A 24,393-nucleotide genomic window follows, 5' to 3' on the forward strand; every position below is an offset into this window, starting at 1 on the left:
TCATTAATGAGAAACACTGTGTTGTTTCAGTTTGGAAACCCCACAGGTTAATAAGCATTTTTTGTGGCACAGGATAGTGTTAGTAAATGAGCTGAACAAAAGTATGAGAGTTAACCTGTCCAACCTTTTCCTCTTACCCACATTTTGAAATAGGATATAGTACAGAAAGAATAATTAACAGACTTAAACTCTTAGAAGGAGGTCAGAGATAGGTGTAAAAATTTGTTGGTGACTTTAAGAGGACTGAGATAATCTTTGGAGAGGTCATCTTCAGAAAACGACCACACACAACAAGAATTTAACACGACAGCTGAGCAGACCCGACCCACTAACACACTCTCAGGCTACTTACCCAAATGCAGCTAGAAAGGCACAATCATCATGCAAAATATTTGCTACTCTTTCAAAAACTCTATAGTTTTCTGAATCCTTCTGCTCAAAATATCCAATGATATTTCTTTTGCTGCGCTGTAAAATAAAGTATGTAATTACTTTATAAATATATATAGTTCTTTAAGAATAATGTTATTGCATTTACCCAGCTGCTGTTCAATTATCTCCAAATGAAGTATGACTATAAATGCATAATTGGCTTTTAACACCTAGTCCAAAACTATTAAAGATTACATTAGGTTGAAAACAGTCTTAATTATCATCTAATATAATAATTTCCTTCCAACATTTTATTTTAAAATTTCAAGAAATACATAACTGTTTAATCAGTGACAGTCCTTCCTAAATAAGATGACTAATTCTAAGATGTGTTAAAATAATACATCAATTCGTAATGTGTGACTGTTGGTAGAGACTCCACCGTGGGTCTCTCACGCTTCTACATAAGGGTCTCCACTAAGCAAACTATGGAAACTTTGTTTGTGTATGCCTGACATTAACATCTATTTCTTCATAATTCAGGCTACCCTTTGCCCTCAATTAATTCAAATTAGTACAACTTTACTGTATTGCTATATACATTTTATCCAAAGGTTCAGTAAAATATTAGCATTTCCCTTGAGAATTCAAGAAAAATTCAACTTGTTAAGGGTGTGTGTGTGTGTGTGTGTGTGTGTGTGTGTATATATATATATAATCCACTGCAATGAACTATAAGAAAATGCCAGATTCTTTGATTGCATAAGAATTCGTTTACATTAATCAGGCAGGCTTCATTTGATCCAGCAAGAGTTAATGACTTACGTCAAGAGTGGTGATTTCTGCTAAGTCATGAATTTCTTGAATGGGGTCACTTTTTTGTTGCCTGATGTAATCTGCAAGTGCTTTCACTGATCGCTGACCCCTGTATTCTCTCTTCATCATCATCCCATTACGAAACAATTTGAGGGTTGGGTATTTGCTTATCCTATATCTCTGGGCTATATCAGCTAAAAGAATGAAAAAAAAAAAAAAAAAGTAACGTCATCCTCAAACTTAGTCTGAGTGGGCCCATTAGCCCAACAGTGAAAAATCTTACAATTATTTAGGGAGAACATTTTGGTTCATATAATTATTTTCCAGTATTAGAGAAAAAAAGAGTTTATACTGGTTAAGAGGCCAGGCTCTAGACATATATTACCTGGTTTAAATCCCAAAGCTATTTACTGTATGTGTGAACTTGTAAGGTGCATCAACTCTCCATGCCTTAGTCTCTCATCTGTAGGGATAATAATTTCTACTACATAGAGTTGTTTTAAGGACTAAATGAGACAATACAAATGCATGACAGAGTAAACTCTAAATAAATGTCAGTATTATTATAGATACAGTCTAGAAAAAAATTGGAATGTACAAAATTCCAATTTTGAAAACAGTCATTCAAATCACTTTATATTGTGAGGATCTCTTACAGTATTTAATAAAAGGGAATTAAATGTAAATTAAGATCACTCTTAAAGGCTAAAAACTAATATTAGATTCTTTGCTAGTAGAAGAATTTATAATCCCACATATGCAAATTTTGTGTAAGCTAATACAATTAAGAGCAAAACTCAGCAGTATACACTAAAAGAAAAATCCCTTTATTATGACCTATGGGTATACTCTCACACAAATCATTAAAATTAGGATTTATAGCCTCAAAATAAGAAACTAAGTAAAAATGTATGCTGATCTCACTTTTAGGAATCACAATTACTAAGATACTGACTCAATCAGAATGGATAGCCTTTAAACTTTTCTGCTGTTATTTCCAAGAGGTAGCAAATAGGAGAAATCAATGGTTTCTAGACATTGGTAAAGCTCAAATGTCATGCTAGTCACATGTATGAGAATGATAAAAGATACACTACTTTTTTAGAGTGAAGGGGACCTGAGAGAGCACAAGTAGCTTAAAACAGATGAAAAAAAGAAATTTTTTAACTGAGTTTTAAAATGAGGGCAGAATTCTAAAATGGTGGCTAAAAAAAAAAAAAAAAAACACATGAAAATTCTCTAGCCCCACCTCCATTCTTAGTAGTTACAAAACAAACAGAACTGCAATAAACTCTCTTAACCATCTTAATTTTCTAGGAGATTAGATGGTAGAAACAACTGTACCAGAAGGTATATACATATATGTGTGCTCTCAGTTTCACAGGTGCATACATAGGTCAAACTTAATTTGTACATTTTACAGTTAATTCTAGGTTAGCTATACCTCAAAAAAGATTTTAAAAAATCTAAATGAATACTGACTATACAAAACAACAATAATTATGCCTTATGGAGTTTGACACAAATTAAAATATATAATAACAACAACAACATATAAACTGGGGGAGGGAATGTAAGCAGAAGGTTAATGATTCTAAGTATTCTAAGGTCTTTACACTGCCTAGGAAGAGCTAAAAGTACTTATACTATTTCGATAAGTCAAGGTTGCATTTTTTCCTAAGATAAGAAATCAAAGAATACTAAAACGGTGTATTAGAAGTTAAGGATGGAATATGGGTTCTCAGAAGGGGGTTTGGAGAAAAGACTATGTAATTAAGATCACATAACACTTTGTTAAACTCCATGGAGGATTTATAAAGGGGAAATATACTTGACTATTAAAATTCTTTAAACAGAAGACAGATATGAGCAAACAGACAGAATCACTGGTCATACATGAGATCGAGGAGAATATTTTATTCACCAAATCACAGAAATCTGAAATAATATTAAGATACCTTAATATACAAGTATTTAAATAGACATTAATCTGTTTGGTTTAGGAGTTAATACTTTTTGAAGCAGAACACTAGTGGATATATCAGCCATAAGCCCTTTTGCAACCTGATAAATTAATGAGAAAACGTGTCTTTGAGTTGTAAAAATGGTGATTCTATTACCTTATCAAGGAATTAATTAGATTAAACTGGTACTACAAATTCAGGGGTAGGAGTGGTTGTATAAGCAAGTAGAAGTCTTTTAAGATAAACAGAGGCACCTGTTATAAGGCAAAGGCCACAAAGGCTTAGGCTTAACCTACTTAGTAGAAAATGAGCCCAAAGAAATAATAAAAAGTACGGAACCTTACCTTCCTAACTAAAAAACTCATTCAGTCACCAGAACACTACACACTGAAACCTAGCATACTGAATTTTTGCAGTGATATATAAATGAAAAAGTTTTTAATAAAAATGCTGTTAAAATTAGGTTAAATAGTTCTATAATACTAGCCAATGCTACAATGCTATGGTCTGGAATGTGGAAAATGTGTTTTTAAAAGTTCCTATTTCCCCCAAATATCCATCAGTAGGAGACTGGTTAAATGAAGTATGGTACACCCATACAATGAAGTACTAGGCTGTTATATAAAGGAATGAAAAAGATCTCTTTGTGCTGCTAAGGAGCAATCTCCAGATACACTGTGTTAAGTGAAAAAAGCCAGGTGCAGAGAAGGTAAAAGAAATATGGAGAAGAAACCTGGAAAATAAGTAGGAATATGTGTGTGTGTGTGTGTGTGTGTGTGTGTGTGTGTGTGTGTGTGTGTGTGTGTGTGTGTGTGTGTGTGTGTGTGTGTGTGTGTGTGTGTGTGTGTGTGTGTGTGTGTGTGTGTGTGTGTGTGTGTGTGTGTGTGTGTGTGTGTGTGTGTGTGTGTGTGTGTGTGTGTGTGTGTGTCTTTGCGGCGCTACCTCCTCCAAAAAACAACATCAATGGAAGGAGAAGTCAGGAATGGAATTCATATCTCCCTGACTATACCTTGTTACAGTTTTGACTTGGGACCAAGGAAATGTTTAATAGTAAAACAAAATTAGATTAAAAAAATTCTAATACTGTAATTGTTATTTTGAACTAAACATGCACAAATTATAAATAAAGCACACGAGTAATCACGCTAATGCTATTAAGAATCAAGATTTTCAGCATAAGGAAAAAAGATACAAATATAAAATTGAGGGAATTAAGTAAAAACCCTGTAATATTTAGTTTGAATTGAAACTACTAGCAAAAATTCATGATGTGTTTTTCTCTTTCAAAAATACATATTTCTAAGCTCTTTCCACTGAGAGCTTCACTGGCTAATTCTACCAAATATTTAAGGAAGAAATAATTCCACTTCCACACAAACTTTTCTTGAAAATTGAAGAGAAGGGATTACTTCCCAACTCATTCTGTGAGGCCAGCATTACCCTTATACCAAAACCAGACAAAGACATTATAAAAAAATTACAGACCAATATACCCAATAAACAAAATTAGAGGACCTACACTAGTGGACTTCAACACTTATTGTAAACCTACAGGAATCTAGACAGTGTGATACTGGCATAAAGACAGACGACAGACAAATAGATCAATGGAAGAGAGTCCAGAAACAGACCCACATACACATGTAGAAGTGATTTTTGACAAAGGTGCAAAAGTAAAATCTAACTATATACTACTTATAAAATATACATCTAAACATAAGGATGCAAAAACTTTAAAATTAAAAGGATGGGGAAAATATTCTATATAAAACGAATCAAACAAAATCTCGTACAGCTATATTAATAGTAAATATGTACACATTAAGGCAAAAAGCATTACTACAGATCAAGAAGGTCCCTTCATACTAATAAAAAGTTTAATTCCCCAGGCAGATGTAACTATTCTGAATTTCTATGTGTCAAATAAAAACCTAAAAATACATAAAGTAAAAAATGACAGAACTACAAGGAATATCTATAATCATGGTGGGAGATTATTATCACACCTCTTATAGCAACTGATATAACAAATAAAATCAATAAAATATAGAGAATTTGAACAATACAACTAAGAAACTAGAATTACTTGATAGATATATTATTCACTATCCCAAAGCTGCAACATACACATTTTTGCAGGTATATATATCATATAAAAAACAAACATATGATGAATCAGAAAAGAAGTCTCAACAACTTTCAAACGATTCAACTCATAATGAGAATAAAGTAACTTCTACATGCCATGGATCAAAGATGAAATTACAAAGGGAAACCATAAAATATTTTGAACTGAATGATAATGAAAAATACATATCAGAACTTGCAGCCTACAGCCAAAGCAATGCTTAGAATGAAATTTGTAACATTAAAATGTATATGTTAGGGGGAAAAGGCTAAAAAACAAAAAAGTATTAATCTAAAAAAAATCATAAAAGAACAACAAAAACAAAGAAGAAAGAAGTGAATGAAAAAGATAAAAGTGGAAATTAATGAAGTGGAAAATAAATATACAATATAAAAAACCAAAAAAGCCAAAATCTGGCTCTTTACAAAGGCTAATATAATAAAATCCATAAAGCCCTGGAGAGACTAACCCAGAAAAAAAAAAAAGAGAAAAAACACAATTTCAGGAATATAGCGGGAGTCTGCAACTCAGATAATAAGAGAATATTATCAATAACTTAATGACAGTAAGTATGGAGATTTCGATAAAATGCAAAAATTCTCACAAAACCACAACTCACCAAACCAACACTAGAAAATATAACTGGTCCTACAATTAAGGAAACTGAACCCATAATCCAAAGTCTTCTCACAAAGAAAACTCCATTCCTAGAAAACTTTACCAGCAAATTCTACCAAACATTTAAGGAGCCAATAATGCTACTTATACAACCATTCAGAGAAAACAAAAAGAGGGGACATTTCCCAAATATGAGGTCAACATAAACTTTCTGCCAAATCTGACAAGGAAATGATGAGAAAAGAAAAATACATGTTAGTCTCAATCAAGAACATAAGATGCAAAACTTGAAAAGAAAGTATTAAAGTGAATTTAGCACTGTGTACAAAAGATAATACATCACAAGCTGGATGTAGCCTAGCACTTCAGTTTAATGCTTGAAAATCAATCAATGTAATTCATGACATTAACAGAATGAAAGAGAAAGGTTCTACTACTTCTCAAAAGAAACAGAAAAACATTTGGTAAAATCAACATCTACTCACACTTAAAAATTTTATCAAACTAGGAATAGAAGGGAACTTCCTTAATTTATAAAGGGTATCTAAATAAACAAATACCAAACAACTTGACAGTAAAACACTAAAAGCTATCCTGCTGATATCAAGAAAGAAATAAAAATGCTTGCCATCACTTCTACATAACACTGTACTGGAGTTCTTAGTGTGATAAGATAAGAAAAAGAAATAAATACACACACACACTGGTAAAGAATTAAAATGTCATTATTTGCAGACAATCTTACTGAGTTCACAGAAAACCCAAAAGAGGATCTACGAAAGGATTTCCACTTCCAAGCAGGATATAGTAGGTAGCAGAAATCTACTGCTTCTGCTGTGATGACTAGGAAAAAAACCGACTTTTTTTTAAAATCACATTTTTAAAGATACCAGAGACCATGAAACCAATGAAGACTAAGTGAATTGAAATTCCAGAAAGGAAAGGACCATTCCTAAGTAAGCAAAAGCTCACTCACTGGCATTTTTTTTTCTCTAGGTTTCCTATGCAATATTCTTTTTAGGAATTAAATCTGCAACTTGTGCAGATTTAGGGCCAAGGATTACACCTGCATAGGCAGAGAGAAAGAGAAATCAGTGAAGCTATTCATAGTACCTGGGCTGGAATGGTGGACTGAAAGGGACCCTGAAACACACAGGAAGTTTTCCCCAGAGGATATTTACTGAGTACAGGGGTGGCATAGGAAGCTGGGGACTGAGCTAAAAAGACAGTAAAATCTCCCATGGCCTTGTAGTGCTTAGGAGATACTGTCTAATTGTATAAAGGCCTGCATCAGCATCAAACATACAACCAAGACATTTGCCAGATTTTGAAGCTGCCTAGGCAAGGAAGCATCTAGATGTTGAAAACACCATGAATTTTTAAGACAAACAGGAAGAAAGATATTGGTGACATATATGAGACAAATTATTAATATTCAGAATATATAAAGAACAGTTACAAAAGGACCATCAAAAAGATAAATGGGCTAAGATTATCAGTCAATTTATGAAAGAAACACAAATGGCCAATAAACATGTAAAAACATGCTCAGTTGTAATTAAGAAGCAACAAATTAAAGCTACCAGAGAACACATTTGGCCCATCTTATCAGCAAAATAACAATAACTTTTAAAGAATTTTTAAAATCAATATTATCAAGCCCTATGAAGGGAAAATATATCCTACTAGGTCCAATTTAGGTGCACATTCAATGTTAATAAAGCTAAACTAGGGACTTCCCTGTTGGCACAGTGGTTAAGAATCCACCTGCTAATGCAGGGGACACAGGTTTGATCCCTGGTTCGGGAAGATCCCACATGCTGCGAAGCAACTAAGCCCATGCGCCACAACTACTGAGCCTGCGAGTCACAAATACTGAGCCCATGCACCACAACTACTGAAGCCCACGTGCCACAAATACTGAAGCCAGTGCACTCTAGGGCCTGTGTGCCACAACTACTGAGGCCGCATGCTGCAACTACTGAAGACCGCACATCTAGAGCCCATGCTCCAGAACAAGAGAAGCCACCGCAATGAGAAGCCCGTGCACAGCAACAAAGAGTAGCCCCTGCTCGCCGCAACTAGAGAAAGCCTGCGTGCAGCAACAAAGACCCAACACAGCCAATAAAAAGAAAAAAAGCTAAACTAGACTAGCTGGTGCCTGATTTGCCAAGGGATTTAATCCCCAAAGGATTTGGCAGAAAAAAATATGCAATAGACCCAGAAAGAAATGAACTAGTGTAATACGAAACATCCATTTTCTATTTGTGGCCTAAGGATCAGTATGAAATTGGACAGCAAGAGGCACTGCTAGAGACAATATAATGCTTTCAACTTCCTTAACTTGGTGAATTAGTGGGCATAATCGGAAAACTGTGCTAATAGCAAATATGCATAAACTAGAAGTGAAATAAATAAGGCTACAGATGGACTCCAGAGAGTCTTAAGTGCTAAATTAATGGTATTTGAATTTTATCCTACATGTGATAAAAGGTCACTGAGCAGCAAAGCTGGGCTTTAAAAATATTCACCTAACAGTGGTAGAGAACCAGGGAGACTAGTAAGGAAGCCACTATAATAGCCCTGGAGAAATAAGTCTATTTACCAACTTAAAAGTACAACCTTTAGGTTGCCTTAAAATTCTAGTTATGGATAGAAAAAGATTTAACACTTAAAGACTATTAGAGGAATAGATACTTGCTTGCTTAATTCTCAAACAACATCATGACAACAAGAATACTGCATAATGAAGTGGCTTTTAATTATTAAGAAGCAAAAACCTGGGACTTCCCAGGTGGCACAGTGGTTAAGAGTCTGCCTGCCAATGCAGGGGGACATGGGTTCAAGCCCTGGTCCAGGAAGATCCCACAAGCCGTGGAGCAACTGAGCCCATGTGCCACAACTACTGAGCCTGCGCTCTAGAGCCTGCGAGCCACAACTGCTGAAGCCCGCACGCCTAGAGCCCATGCTCTGCAACAAGAGAAGCCACCGCAATGAGAAGCCCATGCGCCACAATGAAGAGTAGCCCCAGCTCGCTGCAACTAGAGAAAGCCTGCGCATAGCAACGAAGACCCAACGCAGCCAAAAATAAATAAAAAATTTTTAGAAAAAGCAAAAACCTTAAAATTACATTGATCAATAATCTCAGACATAAAGGTGACTTTTTACAAGCTTTGGTCAAAAGTGATTTTAAGATAATTACAATGTGACATTTTGACAATATAACAAAGAATGACTTAAGGGGTATAATAAATGGAGGGTTTTTTTATTATTATTAACTGGATGGATCAAATGTTAAAATGGATGTCAAAGGAATTATAAATTTAAGAAGGTTAACATCTCGCTGACTGGAAAATTAGCACGTACTTTTGCTTCAATGGCCACTTACTTTGCCTTGATGGGTTCTGCCTGCCAGCCTGCCTGCCTAATGCCCAGCAGGGTTCCAAATGGGAAAATGCTTCTCCTCTTGTCTCAGCAATGTCCCTCCCTGCCATGATTATCCATGTCAGATAGTAAAAGAGGCAGATGATTTCAACAGGAAGGTCTTACTGTTCTGGTTCCAGGATAAAGACCACTGCCACCTATGTACTTTTTCCATTCCCAAACCATGCCCTCCCACAATGTGGTAAAAAAAACAAAACAAAAAACAAAACAAAAACACAACAGCAAAATAAAACCCTAAACAGAAAAATTACAAACAAAGCCTATAAGCTTATTCAGGATTCAGACTAAACCTGTTCATCCAAGTTCTATTTTATGCACATGAATTCTTCACTGTATATTTTCTCTTTTTTTTTTTTTTTTACTGAAATACAGTTGACATATAACATTGTATATAAATTTAAGGTGTACAACATGTTGATTTGCTACATTTCTATATTGCAATATTACAATATGATCCTCATTGTAGTGTTAGCTAGCACTCCTATCACTTTACATAATTATGATTTTTTTTGTGGTGGGAATAATTAAGAGCCAGTCTCTTAGTAAGTTTGATGTTAATACAATATTGTTGTCTATAATTATTTTCCTATTCTTAATGTCTCATTTGTGTATAGCTCTTATAAAAACTTCTCAGTTTCTAATGTGGAAGGTTCAAGTTGCATTGGAAGGCAGACAAGTGTGAGTAACTCTGGTATTTGGGAGCAAGTGCTGCCTAATTCAAGGACAATTACAAAGTACATTCCTAAAAATGTTAGTGGGAGTCAATGTTCTGCACTGGCCAGCAAATAATATAAGAACATCTCTTGCTCAGTGCTATACAGCCTATAGCCACTGGAGGGCAGCACAGAACCTGGTCCCAGCAGGGGCAGATGGATGGGACTTTCTACATCTAAGGCAGCATGACCACCAGAGAGAGTGATGAATTCTACTCTCAAACTCTCCAAAAGAGGCTGCATAAGATTAGATAAAGTGATATCATGATCCATAGTTGAAGAAAAGGCAAGTTTTAATTGTGTGTGTGTGTGTGTGTGTAGAAATTTTGGAAAACAAAGACAACTACAAAAAAAGGAAACAACCATTTGTAATCCAACTATCACTGGGGAAAACCACTATTATTAACATTTTGGTTATATCTTGCTGACTTTGAATAAAAACTGCTTAACTAGCAGTTGACATGTTTCAATTGAGAAAAAATGAACTCTACGGTTAGTCAAACAGTAAAGTCTCAGCATCAATACTTGCAGAATGGGTATGAGCAGCCTGGAAGAAAATCCTAGAAAAAGTAGAGTAACATTCTTTAATCAAGAGTGTTACCAACACTCTTAATGGCACAGAAATCAATAAATATTGTGTGGAAAACCACAAAAATCAATGACTCAGAATTGGTAAGTGATTGCACAAAAGTCAGATTCTGAAAGTGAAACTGTTTCAGGATTACTTGAATAAATTACTACCCTTTTTAGGTATACAAATGAATGATATGACAAAAAATCTGTTATCTAAGTAATTCTAAAATAGTTCTTATGATAGACATAAAAATCCTAAATGATAAGAAAACATTGTGCTAGGGCTTCCCTGGTGGCACAGTGGTTGAGAATCTGCCTGCCAATGCAGGGGACACGGGTTCGAGCCCTGGTCTGGGAGGATCCCACATGCCGCGGAGCAACGAGGCCCCTGAGCCACAATTACTGAGCCTGCGCTCCGCAACAAGAGAGGCTGCCATAGTGAGAGGCCCACGCACCGCGATGAAGAGTGGCCCCCACTCGCCACAACTAGAGAAAGCCCTTGCACAGAAACGAAGACGCAACACAGCAAAAATAAATAAATTAATTAATAAACTCTTACCCCCGACATCTTCTTTAAAAAAAAAAAAGAAAGAAAGAAAGAAAACGTGCTATAGTTCAATTTTTCTGGTTTTTTTTCAGTTACAGATAAAAGTGTGCCTTATAATCAGTGACAAGTAAACTTGACAAAATACTGCAAAAAATACTTTACCGTATGTTGAGAGATAATGATATAACCTATTTAAAGTATTTAACAAAGCACCTATAAAACTAATAGTTCATAAATGCTGGCTACTATTTATCCATCCATCTATTCAATAACTATAAATAAACACCTATTATGTGCTAGACACCCCAATCCAGTGCTAGGGATAGAGGGGTAAAAAGATAAGGTTCTTGCTCTTATAGAGCTTACATTTTATCATTATTATTATTATCATTAATATTACTACTGCTGCTGCTACTACTTCTAATTGTTTCCACAGACTAGAATCTTAAATGAAATTCTTAAAACTCTTAATGTATAATGCATGTAACAAAAAGATATACCAGTTTGGATTCCCTAAGATCAGTATAAAAGAAATCCCCTAATAAGTCCATAATAAATATGTCTTCACCAGAGATGTAGAGATTCCTTTTATGGGACCCCCAGCTGGGAGAAACTAAAAGGGCAATTGTCAGATCTGTGACAAATATGAAACACAGTACCCGTCCTCTGCAGGATAAGTGGGGATACAGCGGCAAATGCTCTCTGGGCTGTAGGAGGGAGCTGCTCCTTTATGTGTACCTTGAGTCTGTCTCTTTAATTGCCCTGACTTCCTTTTCCTTTTTCTCTTCCTCTACTTCTCTTCTACTTTGTCTGTTCCCTACCTTAAATACAATAGATGGAGAAGTTAGGGGCTTAGGAGGTGAACTAAATTTTACCACTAGATGAGGGTTTTTCAAGCTACAAGATTTACACTGGGATTTCAAAAAATATATAGCTAAGCTTAAATAGTTGGAAGCTTCCTGATGTCATTCCAGCAACAGTCTAAGTTTAAAATTCTCTTACAGTTTCCAACCTTTTTTGGGGAAGGCGGTAGAGTGGGGAAGGGAAATCAAAGCTGCTGCAAGCAGCTCATACACAGAAACAAAAGGGCTGACTGAGTGAAATAAGCCTGTTACATCCACTCTTGCCTTCTCTCCTCCAGTTGCAAGTTCTCAGCCTATTTACCTGAACCTTTCAACAAAGAAAGTCCTAGGAAGGGCATATAACGAAGTGAGATAAAGGTAGGGCAGACAGCACTCCATGGGATGCTCCTACGTGAAAGAGACAGAGATAGAAAGAAATGCGGGCAGCAAACCTAGAATTATGTACTGAGATGGCTTTTCCTGATCAACTAGTAAACTGGCGTAGAGGACAACTCCAAAAGGAGGCCCAGCAGGTTCTAAGGGATGAGTACATGCATTGCCTCCCACAGGGGCTGCTTTGAAAATACTCGGCATGTTTTATGAAAATTAGTGCCATTACATTTTTATATTGTTATATAATTATGTTGTTTCTTCACTTTATGGTCTCACCTCTTCCTCAATTCTTAAGCAGTGCTGATAAAGTAAAAAACTATAACACCGCACTGGCAGAAATTCCCAAATGCAAGACAATATACCAGATTTGTGGCTAAGACAGACAGACTCACAACTAAATTCAGACATGTGTCACACCTCAATTTGAGCTTGCAAAATGTTAAGAAGCAATACATAGTCATTAAAGACTTTAAAAATTCAATGCAAGCAAAGGATGGCTCATTCATTTTGCCACATTAATTTCTTCCAAGAACCTTGTTGGGTTTTATCAAGTCTTTCAGCATTTATTGATAGGATAAGCTGGTTTTCCCCATTTTAGATACTGATGGGATTTATTCTATTTCCTAACATTAAGCCATCTTTGTGTTACTGGCATTCTACTTGGTAATGGGAGAATATTCACAAAAGGCACATCTACCTTCCATAGCACCCAGTGGTAATGCAGACATGCTACTGTCCAGGAGATGGCAACTTATGAGAGAAGGCAGTTCATGACCAAGAAAATGCCTTCAACTGCCATCCCTGCACACAGGAGGTTTTCACTAAGAAATCGAGACAGCCACAGAGAGAACCAGGGCTCAGTTTCCAAAAGCCATCAAGTGGCTCTAAGTATTCCTCAAAATGCCAGTAAAAGTCTATCCAAGGAAATTCTCTTTAAATTCAATAATCATGTTGAAGGTTACTTATCATAGTGAAAGTAACAGAAATTACAATTAACAGTATCACAGTACACCTGTACAGTGCAGATTTCAAGCTTCTTTCACACATATTCTCTCAAAAACTCTAAAGCAACAAGGTGCTCCTCCCTCTTTTCCAAACCAGACAAATTACAGGTTGTGAATTTTTATAACAGCTTTCTATGTTGAAAATTTTCAAACTTAAAAAAAGATGAAAAAGTAATATAATGAGCACCTGTATGCCCTCACCTGGATTTAACATTTTACCACATTTGGTTACCATATCCCTCTTTCTCACACCACACACACACACACACACACACACACACACACACACACACACACACTTTTTATGGTGAGTCCTAAATCAAGTTTAGCGATTTTTTTGTTTTTTTAGATAACTTGCCCAACTGTATATGACTTAGTAAGTAGTAGGCCTCTGGTACCAGAACAAAGGATTCTACCTTAGTAGAGGGTTGGGCCACACAGTATAGAAACAATAATACCACATATAAGTAATTACATTTTTGTTTATATACTGACCCAGTAGGGATAATTTAAACAGACTATTACATTATTCATAACAAACATTTTGTCTTTTTTTTTTTTGGCCATGCAGCACAGCATTCTGCATCTCAGTTCCCCGAACAGGGATTGAACCAGCGCCCCCTGCAGTGGAAGCGCAGAGTCTTAACCACTGGACTACCAGGGAAGTCCCCTTGAGTCACTTTTATGCAGGAACCGCGTGAGTTCTCAGTTTCTATGAGAAACCTCAATTTAAATTACTTTACTTTGACCTTCAAAATAGTACAGTTACCTGATAAAAGCTGTATACTGCTGGCGACAAGGCTGGCTCCCCCCATTTACTATGTAACCTTGGTAAATCACTCAGCCTCTCTAAGTCTTTCAGTGTCTTCATCTATAAGATGATAATATACTCCAGCTCTCTGCAAGTCCAATGTTCATTACCACCTCAGAAACTTCACACCTACTCCTCCATTTGTCTGAAACACTCTTCTTCCCTTTTTTCCCTTAAAAACTCCTACTCTTCCTTCAGGTCTTGTATCATTGCCTCAAGAGAGCACCTTTCTATGCCCCTAGACTAAGTCAGACTTATTATCTCATAGCACCCAAAACCTTCCCTTCAAAACAGTTATCCCAATAAGCAATTGTGTATTTATTGCTCTTGCCTTTCTGGGTGTGTTTGGCTCACTGCTATATCTCTAGAACCTCCCACATTGCATTCTAAAGGGCAGGCATATTTAAAAAAATGTTGTGGAATAAATGCATAACACTATCTCAGTGGTGAAGATAACTGAAATAATACATTCAAAAAGCATGCCTAACTCCAAGTAAGCACTACGTCAACAATAGTTTTTCCCAGCAATTTGACTAGAAACCTTTTACAGGACCTTTTCCAAGAAATAACACTATTACTATGAATGGAAGTTCTGGGTGACACACTGAGCCGGAAGCAAGAGAGACAGACTTAAGTATCAGAAGGCAGGACAGAGTGGGTTGCCACAATGCCAGACAGGTGATTAATAAGAACACATATGTGAGCAGGATGATATCTTGATTCTGAGATCACCTTCTGGTTCTGCTAGGAAGCTTCATAGAGAACTTCTGCCTGACAGAAACTAATCCTGAAGCAGCAAGTAGGTACACTTGGCTGGAAAGAATACTGTAAGGAAATAAAGACCGTAAGTAGTAAAACTTTTTATTTGCAAACAGTATAATTGCCTAAGTAGAAAATCCTATGGGATCTACATAAAACTTATTAGAACTAATAAGTACCAGTGTACAAGATCATTATACAAAAATCAATTGTATTTCTATATACTAGCAACAAACAACAGAAATAAAAATTTTAGTTTTGACAAATGTACCATGGTAATGTAAAATGTCAACATTAGGGTAAACTGGGTAAGGAGTATAAGGGAACTCACTGTATTATCTTTGCAACTTCTCTGTATCTCTACATTTGTTCCAAAAATAAAAAGTTTATTTTAAAAATATCATTTACAACAGCATCAAAAAATAAATAGTGATAAATCTGACAAAGATGTGAAAGACATGTAGACTAAAACATTGCTGAAAACTGCAAAACATTGCTAAGAGGAATTGAAAAGACCTAAATAAATGGGGAGATATACAATGTTCATGAATAGAAGATTCAATAGTGTCAAAATGACAGTTCTCCACAAAGTGGTCTAAGGATTCAAAGTAATCCCAATTAAAATCCCAGCAGTCTTCCCCCTCAGCACCGCCTTTGGCTAAAAATTAACAAGCTGATTCTAAAAGTCATACAGAAATCCAAAGCAACTAGGGTAACCAAACCACTTTGAAAAAAACTGCAAAGTTGGAAGATTTACACTAATGACTTCAAGACTTATTTATAAAGCTAAAGTAATCTAGAAAGTGTGGTATTGGTGTAAACATAGACAAATAAACAAATAAATCACAGACAAATATATCCAGTACAGAATAGAGACTAGAAATAAGATCCATATATATATATGGTCAGTTGATTTTAACAAAGATGCAAAGTTAGTTACTGAAGAAAGGATAGTCTTTTCAATAAATTATGTCAGAACAACTTGATAACTATTTGCAAAAAATGCATTCCAATCCATACATTGTGCCACATGTACAAACTAACTCCAAATGCATAATAGACCTAAATGTAAAACTTCACACTATAAAATGTATGAAAGAAAACATAGCAGAAAATCTTTGTGATCTTGGGTGAGGCAAAGATTTCTGAGATACAGAATTTAAAAATATAATCCATTTTGTAAAAGGATAAATTGTACTCCATCAAAATTAAGAGTATATGCCCTTCAGAAGATACTCTCAAACAAAACTGGAGATCTCACACTTCCTGATTTCAAAACTTATTACAAAGCTACAGTAATAAAAACAGTGTGGTAATGGCATAAAGATAGACATATTGACCAATGGAACACAACAGAGAGCCCAGAAATAAACCCTCACGTATATGGTCAAATGAATTTTGACAAGGATGTCAAGTCATTCAATAGGGAAAGGATAGTCCATCAACAAATGGTGTTAGAAAAGCTGAATGTCCACATGCAAAAGAACGAAATTGGATCCTTACCTTGCACCATATACGAAAATTAATTTGAAATGAGTAAAGACCTAAACATACCACCTAAATGATTAATACTCTAAAAAGAAAATAGGGGAGAAAAGATTCATGACATTGGATTCGTAATAATTTCGTGGATATGACACCAAAAGCAAAGGCAACAAATGTAAAACCAGATTAACTGGACGTCACAATTTAAAACTTCTGTGCAAAGGACATAATCAACAGAGTGAAAAGGCACCCTATGGAATGGAAGAAAATATTTATAAATCCTATTATCTGATAAAGGGTTAATGTCTAGAATATACAAAGAACACCTACAGCTCAACAACAAAAAATAAACGGATTAAAAAATGAGCAAAGGATTCAAACAGATTTTTCACCAAAGAAGGTATACAAATGGCCAAGAAGCACATGAAAAGATGCTCAACACTACTAATCACTAGGGAAATGCAAATCAAAACCAGGATGAAATATCACTTCACACCCTTTAGGATGGCCATTATCTCAAAAACAGAAAATAAGTGTTGGCAAGGATGTGGAGAAATCAGAACCCTTGTGCACTGCTGGCAGGAATATAAAAATTGGTACAGCTGCTTTGGAAAGCAGTATTGTGATTCCTCAAAAATTAAAAAATAGAACTATCATATGGTCCAGCAATTCCACTTCTGGGTATATATCTGAAGGAAATGAAAACAGTATGTTGAAGAGATATCTGCACCCCTATGTTCACAGCAGCATTATTTACAATAGCTAGGACATGGAAACAACCTAAGTGTCCATCGATGGATAAATGGATAAAGAAGTTGTAGGATAGCCATACAACAGAATATCATTCAGCCATCACATGGAAGGAAATTCTAACACACGCGACAACATGGAAGTACCTTCAGGACATTATGCTAAGTGAAATAAGCCTGCCACAAAAAGACAAATGCTGTATGATTCCACTTTTTACCAGGTATCTAGAATAGTCAAACTCATAGAAAAATAAAGAGGAATGGTGGTTACCAGGAACTAGGGGGAGGGGGAAATAGGGAGTTGTTTAATGAGTATAGCATTTAAGTTTCACAAGATGAAGTTCTGGGGACTGGTTGTACAGCAGTGTGAATATACTTAATGTTACTGAACTGTACAATTAAAAATGGTAAAGATGGTAAATTTTATGCTCTGTGTATTTTAGCACAATTAAAGACACTCTTAAGAGAGTAAAATGGGAGAAAAAGATCTGCAAATTACATGTGTAAAAGAGAACTTGTATAAAGAGTTCTCAAAACCCAGTAAGAATTTATTATAAGAAATTATTACACCTGTTAATAATTTAACAGATATGCTAAATTAAAAAGACTGACCATACCAAATGTTGGCAAGAATATGGAACAACTTGAACACTCATACACTGCTAGTAGATGTGTAAAATAATACAAGTACTTTGGAAAACAGTTTGGCAGTTTCTTAAAAAGTTAAATATACACCTACCATAAGACCCATATATTTCACACCTAGGTATTCGCCCAGGATAAATGAAAGCATGTGTACAAAGAGTCGTACCTGAATGGTCATAGCAGCTTTATTTATAATAGCCCAAAAATGGAAACAACCCAAATGTCTGTCAACAGGTGAATAGTTAAACAAATTATAGTATATAGCCATACAATGGCATGCCACTCAATAATAAAAATGAATAATACATGTAACCATCTCAAAATAACCATGCTGAGTCAAGAACAACAACAACAAGAACACACACACACACACACACACACACACACACACACACAGAACACATGATGTATGATTTCACTTATATAAAATCCTAGAAAATACAAACTAATCTATAGTAACAGAAAGAAGTTCCATGGTCCCCTGAGGATTGACAGGGGAAGAGAGGGACCACAAAGGAGCACAAGTAAAATTTGGGGGATGACAGATATGTTGACATCTTGACTGTGATCATGGTTGCACAGCTGCATACATGTGTCAAAACATTAAATTGTATAATTTAAGCTTGTATGGTTTATTATATGTCAATTATATTTCAATAAATCATTTTTTTCTTTAAAAAAGCAAATCCTACCAAAGAACAATGTGCCTAACAGGCATTTCTCTCCAGACCACAGGGCTCTTATGGTCTTTCCAGTTCAAAACCTCTATAATTCAACTGGCACATGAGGGGTTACCCAAAATACAGTCTGTCATACAATCTCAAAGAAAGAGTGGAAAACATGAACAAAACATCAATAAGGATTTCATAATGTCACTTTAAAAAGTGAAGAATTACACAGAAGGGAAAAAATATTTAGAGAAAATACACAATGTCTCAGATATAACTTTCATTAGTAAAAAACTAATTTTGTAGATATCTCTGGTGGATCAAAAAAACATCTTAACTATGGTTATTTACTCCCATAAAAAGAGAACTTAATTACTAGCAATGATGTCAGATTTATCTCATATGTTAATATGTTTAGAAGAATAAATGATATGTATTGTTCAACAATAGTTAATTTTTCTTTCTGATAACTGTAAGCTTGAGAGCATAATTTCAGATCTTATACTCCAAATTCAGTGAAAGTAGGCACTATTGTCTGTACTGTAATGTCTAATTAAATACATAAAGAATAGAAAAATCTGAAATGAGAGTCCACACCAAAAACATCATGTTCTCTGTCAGTGAAAGGTGGGAGGAAAGATCCAGAAAGCAGTGTGCAAATGCAGGCCACGCTTGTACTGACAACCTTTTATTGCTCCCTTCATCGTATCTAGTTATGAACCACGGCCGACAGAAATGTGGGGTATGGCTTATAAGATTTTGAAATGCTCTGCTGTTAGCCGTTTCTGGGATTTTTTTACCAGAAAATCCCCAAAACGTTTGTTGAATTGAATAGAAAAGAAGCAAATAGGTCTAGGAAGGCATTTGGTCAGGAGGATTCTGGATTCTAAGCCTGCCATGACTAGATAGTAGGCTGTATGACATTGGTTAAGCCACTTTATTTCCATTTCCTCATCAGCAAAGTGAAAAGTTAGTGTATACACACACACACACACACACACACACACACACAGAGAAATTCTACTTGTCAGGTGAAATGTAAAGGATAGGAAATTTGCACAATGGGAGTGTTCCATAATTCAGGACAACTTATCAATAACTCAATGCAACAAGCTTTCATTTTTTTATTTTTTTTAATTGGAGTAAAATTGCTTTACAATGTTGTGTCGGTTTCTACTGTACAGTGAAGTGAATCAGCTATATGTATACCTATATCCCCTCCCTCTTGGACCTCCCTCCCACTGCCCTCCATCCCACCCATCTAGGTCGTCACAGAGCACCAAGCTGAGCTCCCTGTGCTATACAGTGGGTTCCCACTAGCTATCTATTTTACACATGGTAGTGTATTTATGTAAAACCTAATCTCCCAATTTGTTCCACCCTCCCCTTCCCACCCTGTGTCCACATGTCAGTTCTCTACATCTATGTCTCTATTCCTGCCCTACAAATAGGTTCATCTGTACCATTTTCCTAGATTCCACATATATGCATTAATATATGATATTTGTTTTTCTCTTTCTGGCTTACTTCACTCTGTGTGACAGACTCTAGGTCCATCCACATCTCTATAAATGCCCCAATTTTGTTCCTTTTTATGGCTGAGTAATATTCCATTGTATATATGTTACCACATCTTCTTTATCCATTCATCTATCGTTTGACATTTAGGTTGTTTCCATGTCCTGGCTATCGTAAATAGTGCTGCAATGAACACTGGAGTACATGTGTCCTTTTGAATTATGGTTTTCTCAGGGTATATGCTCAGTAGTGGGATTACTGGGTCAAATGGTAGTTCTATTTTTAGTTTTTTAAGGAACTTCCATACTGTTCTCCACAGTGGCTGTATCAATTTACATTCCCACCAACAGTGCAAAAGGGTTCCCTTTTCTCCACACCCTCCCCAGCATTTATTGTTTGTAGATTTTTTGATGATGGCCATTCTGACTGGTGTGAGGTAATACCTCATTGTAGTTTTGACTTGCATTTCTCTAATAATTAGTGATGTTGAACATCTTTTCATGTGCCTCTTGGCCATCTGTATGTCACACACACACACACACACACACACACACAGAAATTCTACTTGTCAGGTGATACATAAAGGATAGGAAATTTGCACAATGGGAGTGTTCTGTAATTCAGGGCAACTTACCAATAACTCATTGCAACAAATTTTTAATCAGTAACTACAGCAAATTTTACCTCAAAGACAGTCTAAGACAATCTTAGTATAATCTTTTAAACAAAAGAAACCACCCCAAAATCTGAGATTGTTTTATCTGAAATGACTACAAATAGTATTTTTGCATGATTCTAAAACTAACAGAAATCCTTTTCTTTCCTAAAACTGTATTTCAATTTTATTTATTGATTTTGGTATTTGCTTTGGTAGAAAACCAAAATGATTTACTACCTATATGCTTGCCCTACTATATTTTAATGAAAAAAAATTTTTTGAATCCCTCACACAGGCAAAATGGAAAGTAGTGTTGTAAATACATAAAGATGAAATATTAACATTTTAACCAAGGTCACTAGAACATTTTGGCTTGTTCTCTACTTAAAACAGAGCATTAGAAAAAAAAAAAAAGTGTGTGTGTGTGTGTGTAGGAGAGGTGGGGACAGGACAGTTTCTTCCAGACTTCCTATAAGGTACTTACAGTGCTGATCACAATCAACTCTGGCAAACACTACTTGATTTTCATTTGGATATTCTTCCTTAATGACATTGGAAGCTTCCTCAAAAATTGGGTGCAACATCTGGCTGAAACGACACCTATGCACAGAGGAGGATACCAATTAAAACTGAAAATCAGAAGCAATAAAATTCTATTGATATTTCTGTTGTTATCCATTCATATTTAGCATATAATAATAAACAGAATTAACAATCACACTGTTAATTCAGGAATCCTGATGTCATTCATTGGAGAGGAAAACAATTTTGAATTCAAAGACTATTCCATTTCAAAGACTGGACAAATAATTTAAAGATTCTGGTTTTTTTCACTGGAAGAAAATGGCCAATATTATGGAGCACAAAGCTAAGGACCTCTCACAGTGGCAATGAAACAAGTCTGAAATAAGCCCTCTAAGATGTATCTACTTGGACTTGTAACTACTAAGACTCAGGCATTTATGAAGGAAATTAGTTTTCTCCAAATAATGAACATATTTTTAGACTACAAAATCTTTAAAATCGTAAGTTTATTGCAAATATTAGACTGATTCACCTGACAAGTTCAGTCAAATCTCATAGGCAAGTTAGCATACTAAATAAATAAGTTTTATAAAAATGATACATGGGGGCTTCCCTGGTGGCACAGTGGTTGCGAGTCCGCCTGCCGATGCGGGGGACACAGGTTCGTGCCCCGGTCCAGGAGGATCCCACATGCCGCGGAGCGGCTGGGCCCGTGAGCCATGGCCGCTGAGCCTGCGCGTCCGGAGCCTGTGCTCCACAACGGGAGAGGCCACAACAGTGAGAGGCCCGCGTACCGCAAAAAAAAAAAAAAAAAAAAAAGATATATGGTATAGAGTGAATTTCCCCCTCAAAATTTACCTCTGGTCAAAATGGGCTTTTGTATCTATAAACTATTAAATATACTAAGTTCAGGAGCAAAATTTTTTAATCCCCAAATGAGACTTTCCTGTCCATGTTTCCTTTGTCTGTTTTTGTTTTGCTTTTACTTTTAAAAGGGGGCACAAACCCCATAATATTCCAGAAACTTGATACCTCTAATTCTGACTGCCCCTTAATCAGGCCAACCACTTCACAAATATATTCTATGGGTCATTAAAGGGACCTGATAAGAAAGAGAAGAATAAGAATCAGCACACAAGCAGCTGCGCTAGAATGGTTATTCTCGTATGAAAAAGGTATGCAGTATTTGTTAACAACAACAACAACAAAACTATAATTGCTACTATTGCTTCCTGAGCCCTTTGCCATCAAGAAATTTTCTTAAATGAAGCCTGTGAGCTCTTTAATCCACATGTGATTAGGTCATACATATTAACTATAATTCAACAAAAATATTATTAAAGCCTGTGAAAGGAAAACAAACTTTATACTTCTTCCCTATTTCTTTCTGTATGTAACTCTTCTAGCCCACTCACCTGACTTCCTAAGGAGATGTCCTAGAATATACCAAGGAGACACAATCTGTATCTTCAATCTCTCGCTTTCAAGTGGCTCTTTCCTCTTTTAGCATTCTTAAATCTCTCCCATCTGGGATAGGTGGGTGGGGTCTGTGGATATCAGGGACCGTGTCTTATTTGACTACATATTCTAATAAGCATTTCAGTAGATGTCTGTTAAATGAATAAACTGATAGACTGGAGGAACTGGAGAGGCTAGGACCACAGGTTTGTGGGTTCTTACAGTTTGCTGAAGATAGCGTTCTAGAGGGCCAGGGAGGCAAGGGGTAAGGACTGATTGATGGTTTCTGGAAGAGTTAGGATATGGCCTAGTAAAGACTCAGTGGACAGGCTCCTGGCTTATGGGCAAGGTAAAGACAGATATTAACAGCTCCTTTCTGGATTGTCCAGTTTGCTGCCCAGTAAGCACTTAAGCACAGATTAATGTTTAAAATAGGATCGGTTTTAATACCAAAATGTGAAAGGGGAAGATGAAATAAAAATTCAATTGCAATATTACTGTACCTTCATACATATGGAAAGTTACATTTATAAAAGTAACACAACCAAAGAAAATAGATCTATTAACAGGGCCTTAAGGGTCATCAGAATCCAATCTCCAATCTAGTACTTGAATCGACCCTTTACAAATCAACCAAATGGGTAAAAGTCTCTGCAGGGACAATTTAGGGGCACCTGCTAATAGTATAACCTAGTGGGGAAAAAAATAAGCTTTGGAGTCAGACATACCTGAGTTTAAATCCCAGTTCCACCACTTACTAGCCGTCTGACCTTTCTGAGCCTCAATTTCCTCAACCTAAAATGGAAATTATAATACCTACCTGCAGGGTAGTTCTGAGCATTAAAAGCAATATATGTAAAGAGTCTGGCACATAACAGCATTATTAAGTTCCTATTATGGTTTATTGTCCTCTCAGGTATATTTTTAGGCAGGTCTATTAGAGAATTCTTCCTTAAACTGTGCCACATCCATAACTTCCAGAGGGAACTCAGAATCCAGCCTTTGAGGCCACACAGTGTAAGTCTATGTCCTATGGCCAGTTACCCAAGTTTTTTCAGTTGAATAAAAGAGTATTAATTTATGAACAATTCCAGGTATTCTTTGGTAATATGTTTCTCAAATAACTGCAGTTATTCCACATTTCCAATTCACTTTTTGCAAGAAGGTCAGTGGCATGTTCTATTTCTTTTTCTTATAACACACAAAATCCCTCCATCAAAATAACTGCATTCTAGTTTTTTAACTCTGCCATAATCTAGTCAGGTGACTGTGGGGAAATACTTTACTCCTCTGGATCTCAGTTTTATCTTTAAAGTGGACTGAATTAAATAATCTTCTACCAAATGTTGTGGCTAATGTTACATCTGGATAATCCTAATTTACCTTGGAAAATGCTTCCTTTTGTTGTACATTTTATAAATGGTATTTTCTCTGTATATCTTCAACATTTTACTGAAGTTCTTCAAATACAGATACTATACATCATTCATCCAGTAAATATTTATTTGTTAATAAATATAATAAATAAATTAATAATATAATATAATAATGATATAAATAAATAATATAATAAATAAAAATAAATATTTATTTATTATGTTAATACCTATCTGCCAAGTATTATGCAAAGTGCTTGGGGATTCATGTTGAAAAAAGAGATACAGTAACTTTTCACAAAGCTACTAATACAGTAGGGAAGTACC

At 35.6% G+C, this 24,393-nt stretch overlaps 1 protein-coding gene across 2 annotated transcripts in view; it reads right to left on the reverse strand.

The window, feature by feature from the left end:
* ERP44 (endoplasmic reticulum protein 44) overlaps positions 1 to 24,393 on the reverse strand; it is an 87,927-nt gene that overhangs the window by 27,499 nt on the left and 36,035 nt on the right. The window contains exons 4-6 of one of the 2 annotated variants that reach the window (XM_079705719.1): positions 21,192 to 21,307; positions 1,198 to 1,382; positions 353 to 468 (exon numbers count right to left, since the gene is read on the reverse strand). In XM_079705719.1, coding sequence (XP_079561845.1) covers positions 353 to 468; positions 1,198 to 1,382; positions 21,192 to 21,307 — 417 coding nt within the window. The remainder of the gene's footprint in view (positions 1 to 352; positions 469 to 1,197; positions 1,383 to 21,191; positions 21,308 to 24,393) is intronic. The other variant, XM_079705718.1, reaches the window with a different exon arrangement.

Source organism: Hyperoodon ampullatus, assembly GCF_949752795.1.
Source record: "Hyperoodon ampullatus genome assembly, chromosome: 6".
Classification (NCBI taxonomy): Eukaryota; Metazoa; Chordata; class Mammalia; order Artiodactyla; family Ziphiidae; genus Hyperoodon; species Hyperoodon ampullatus.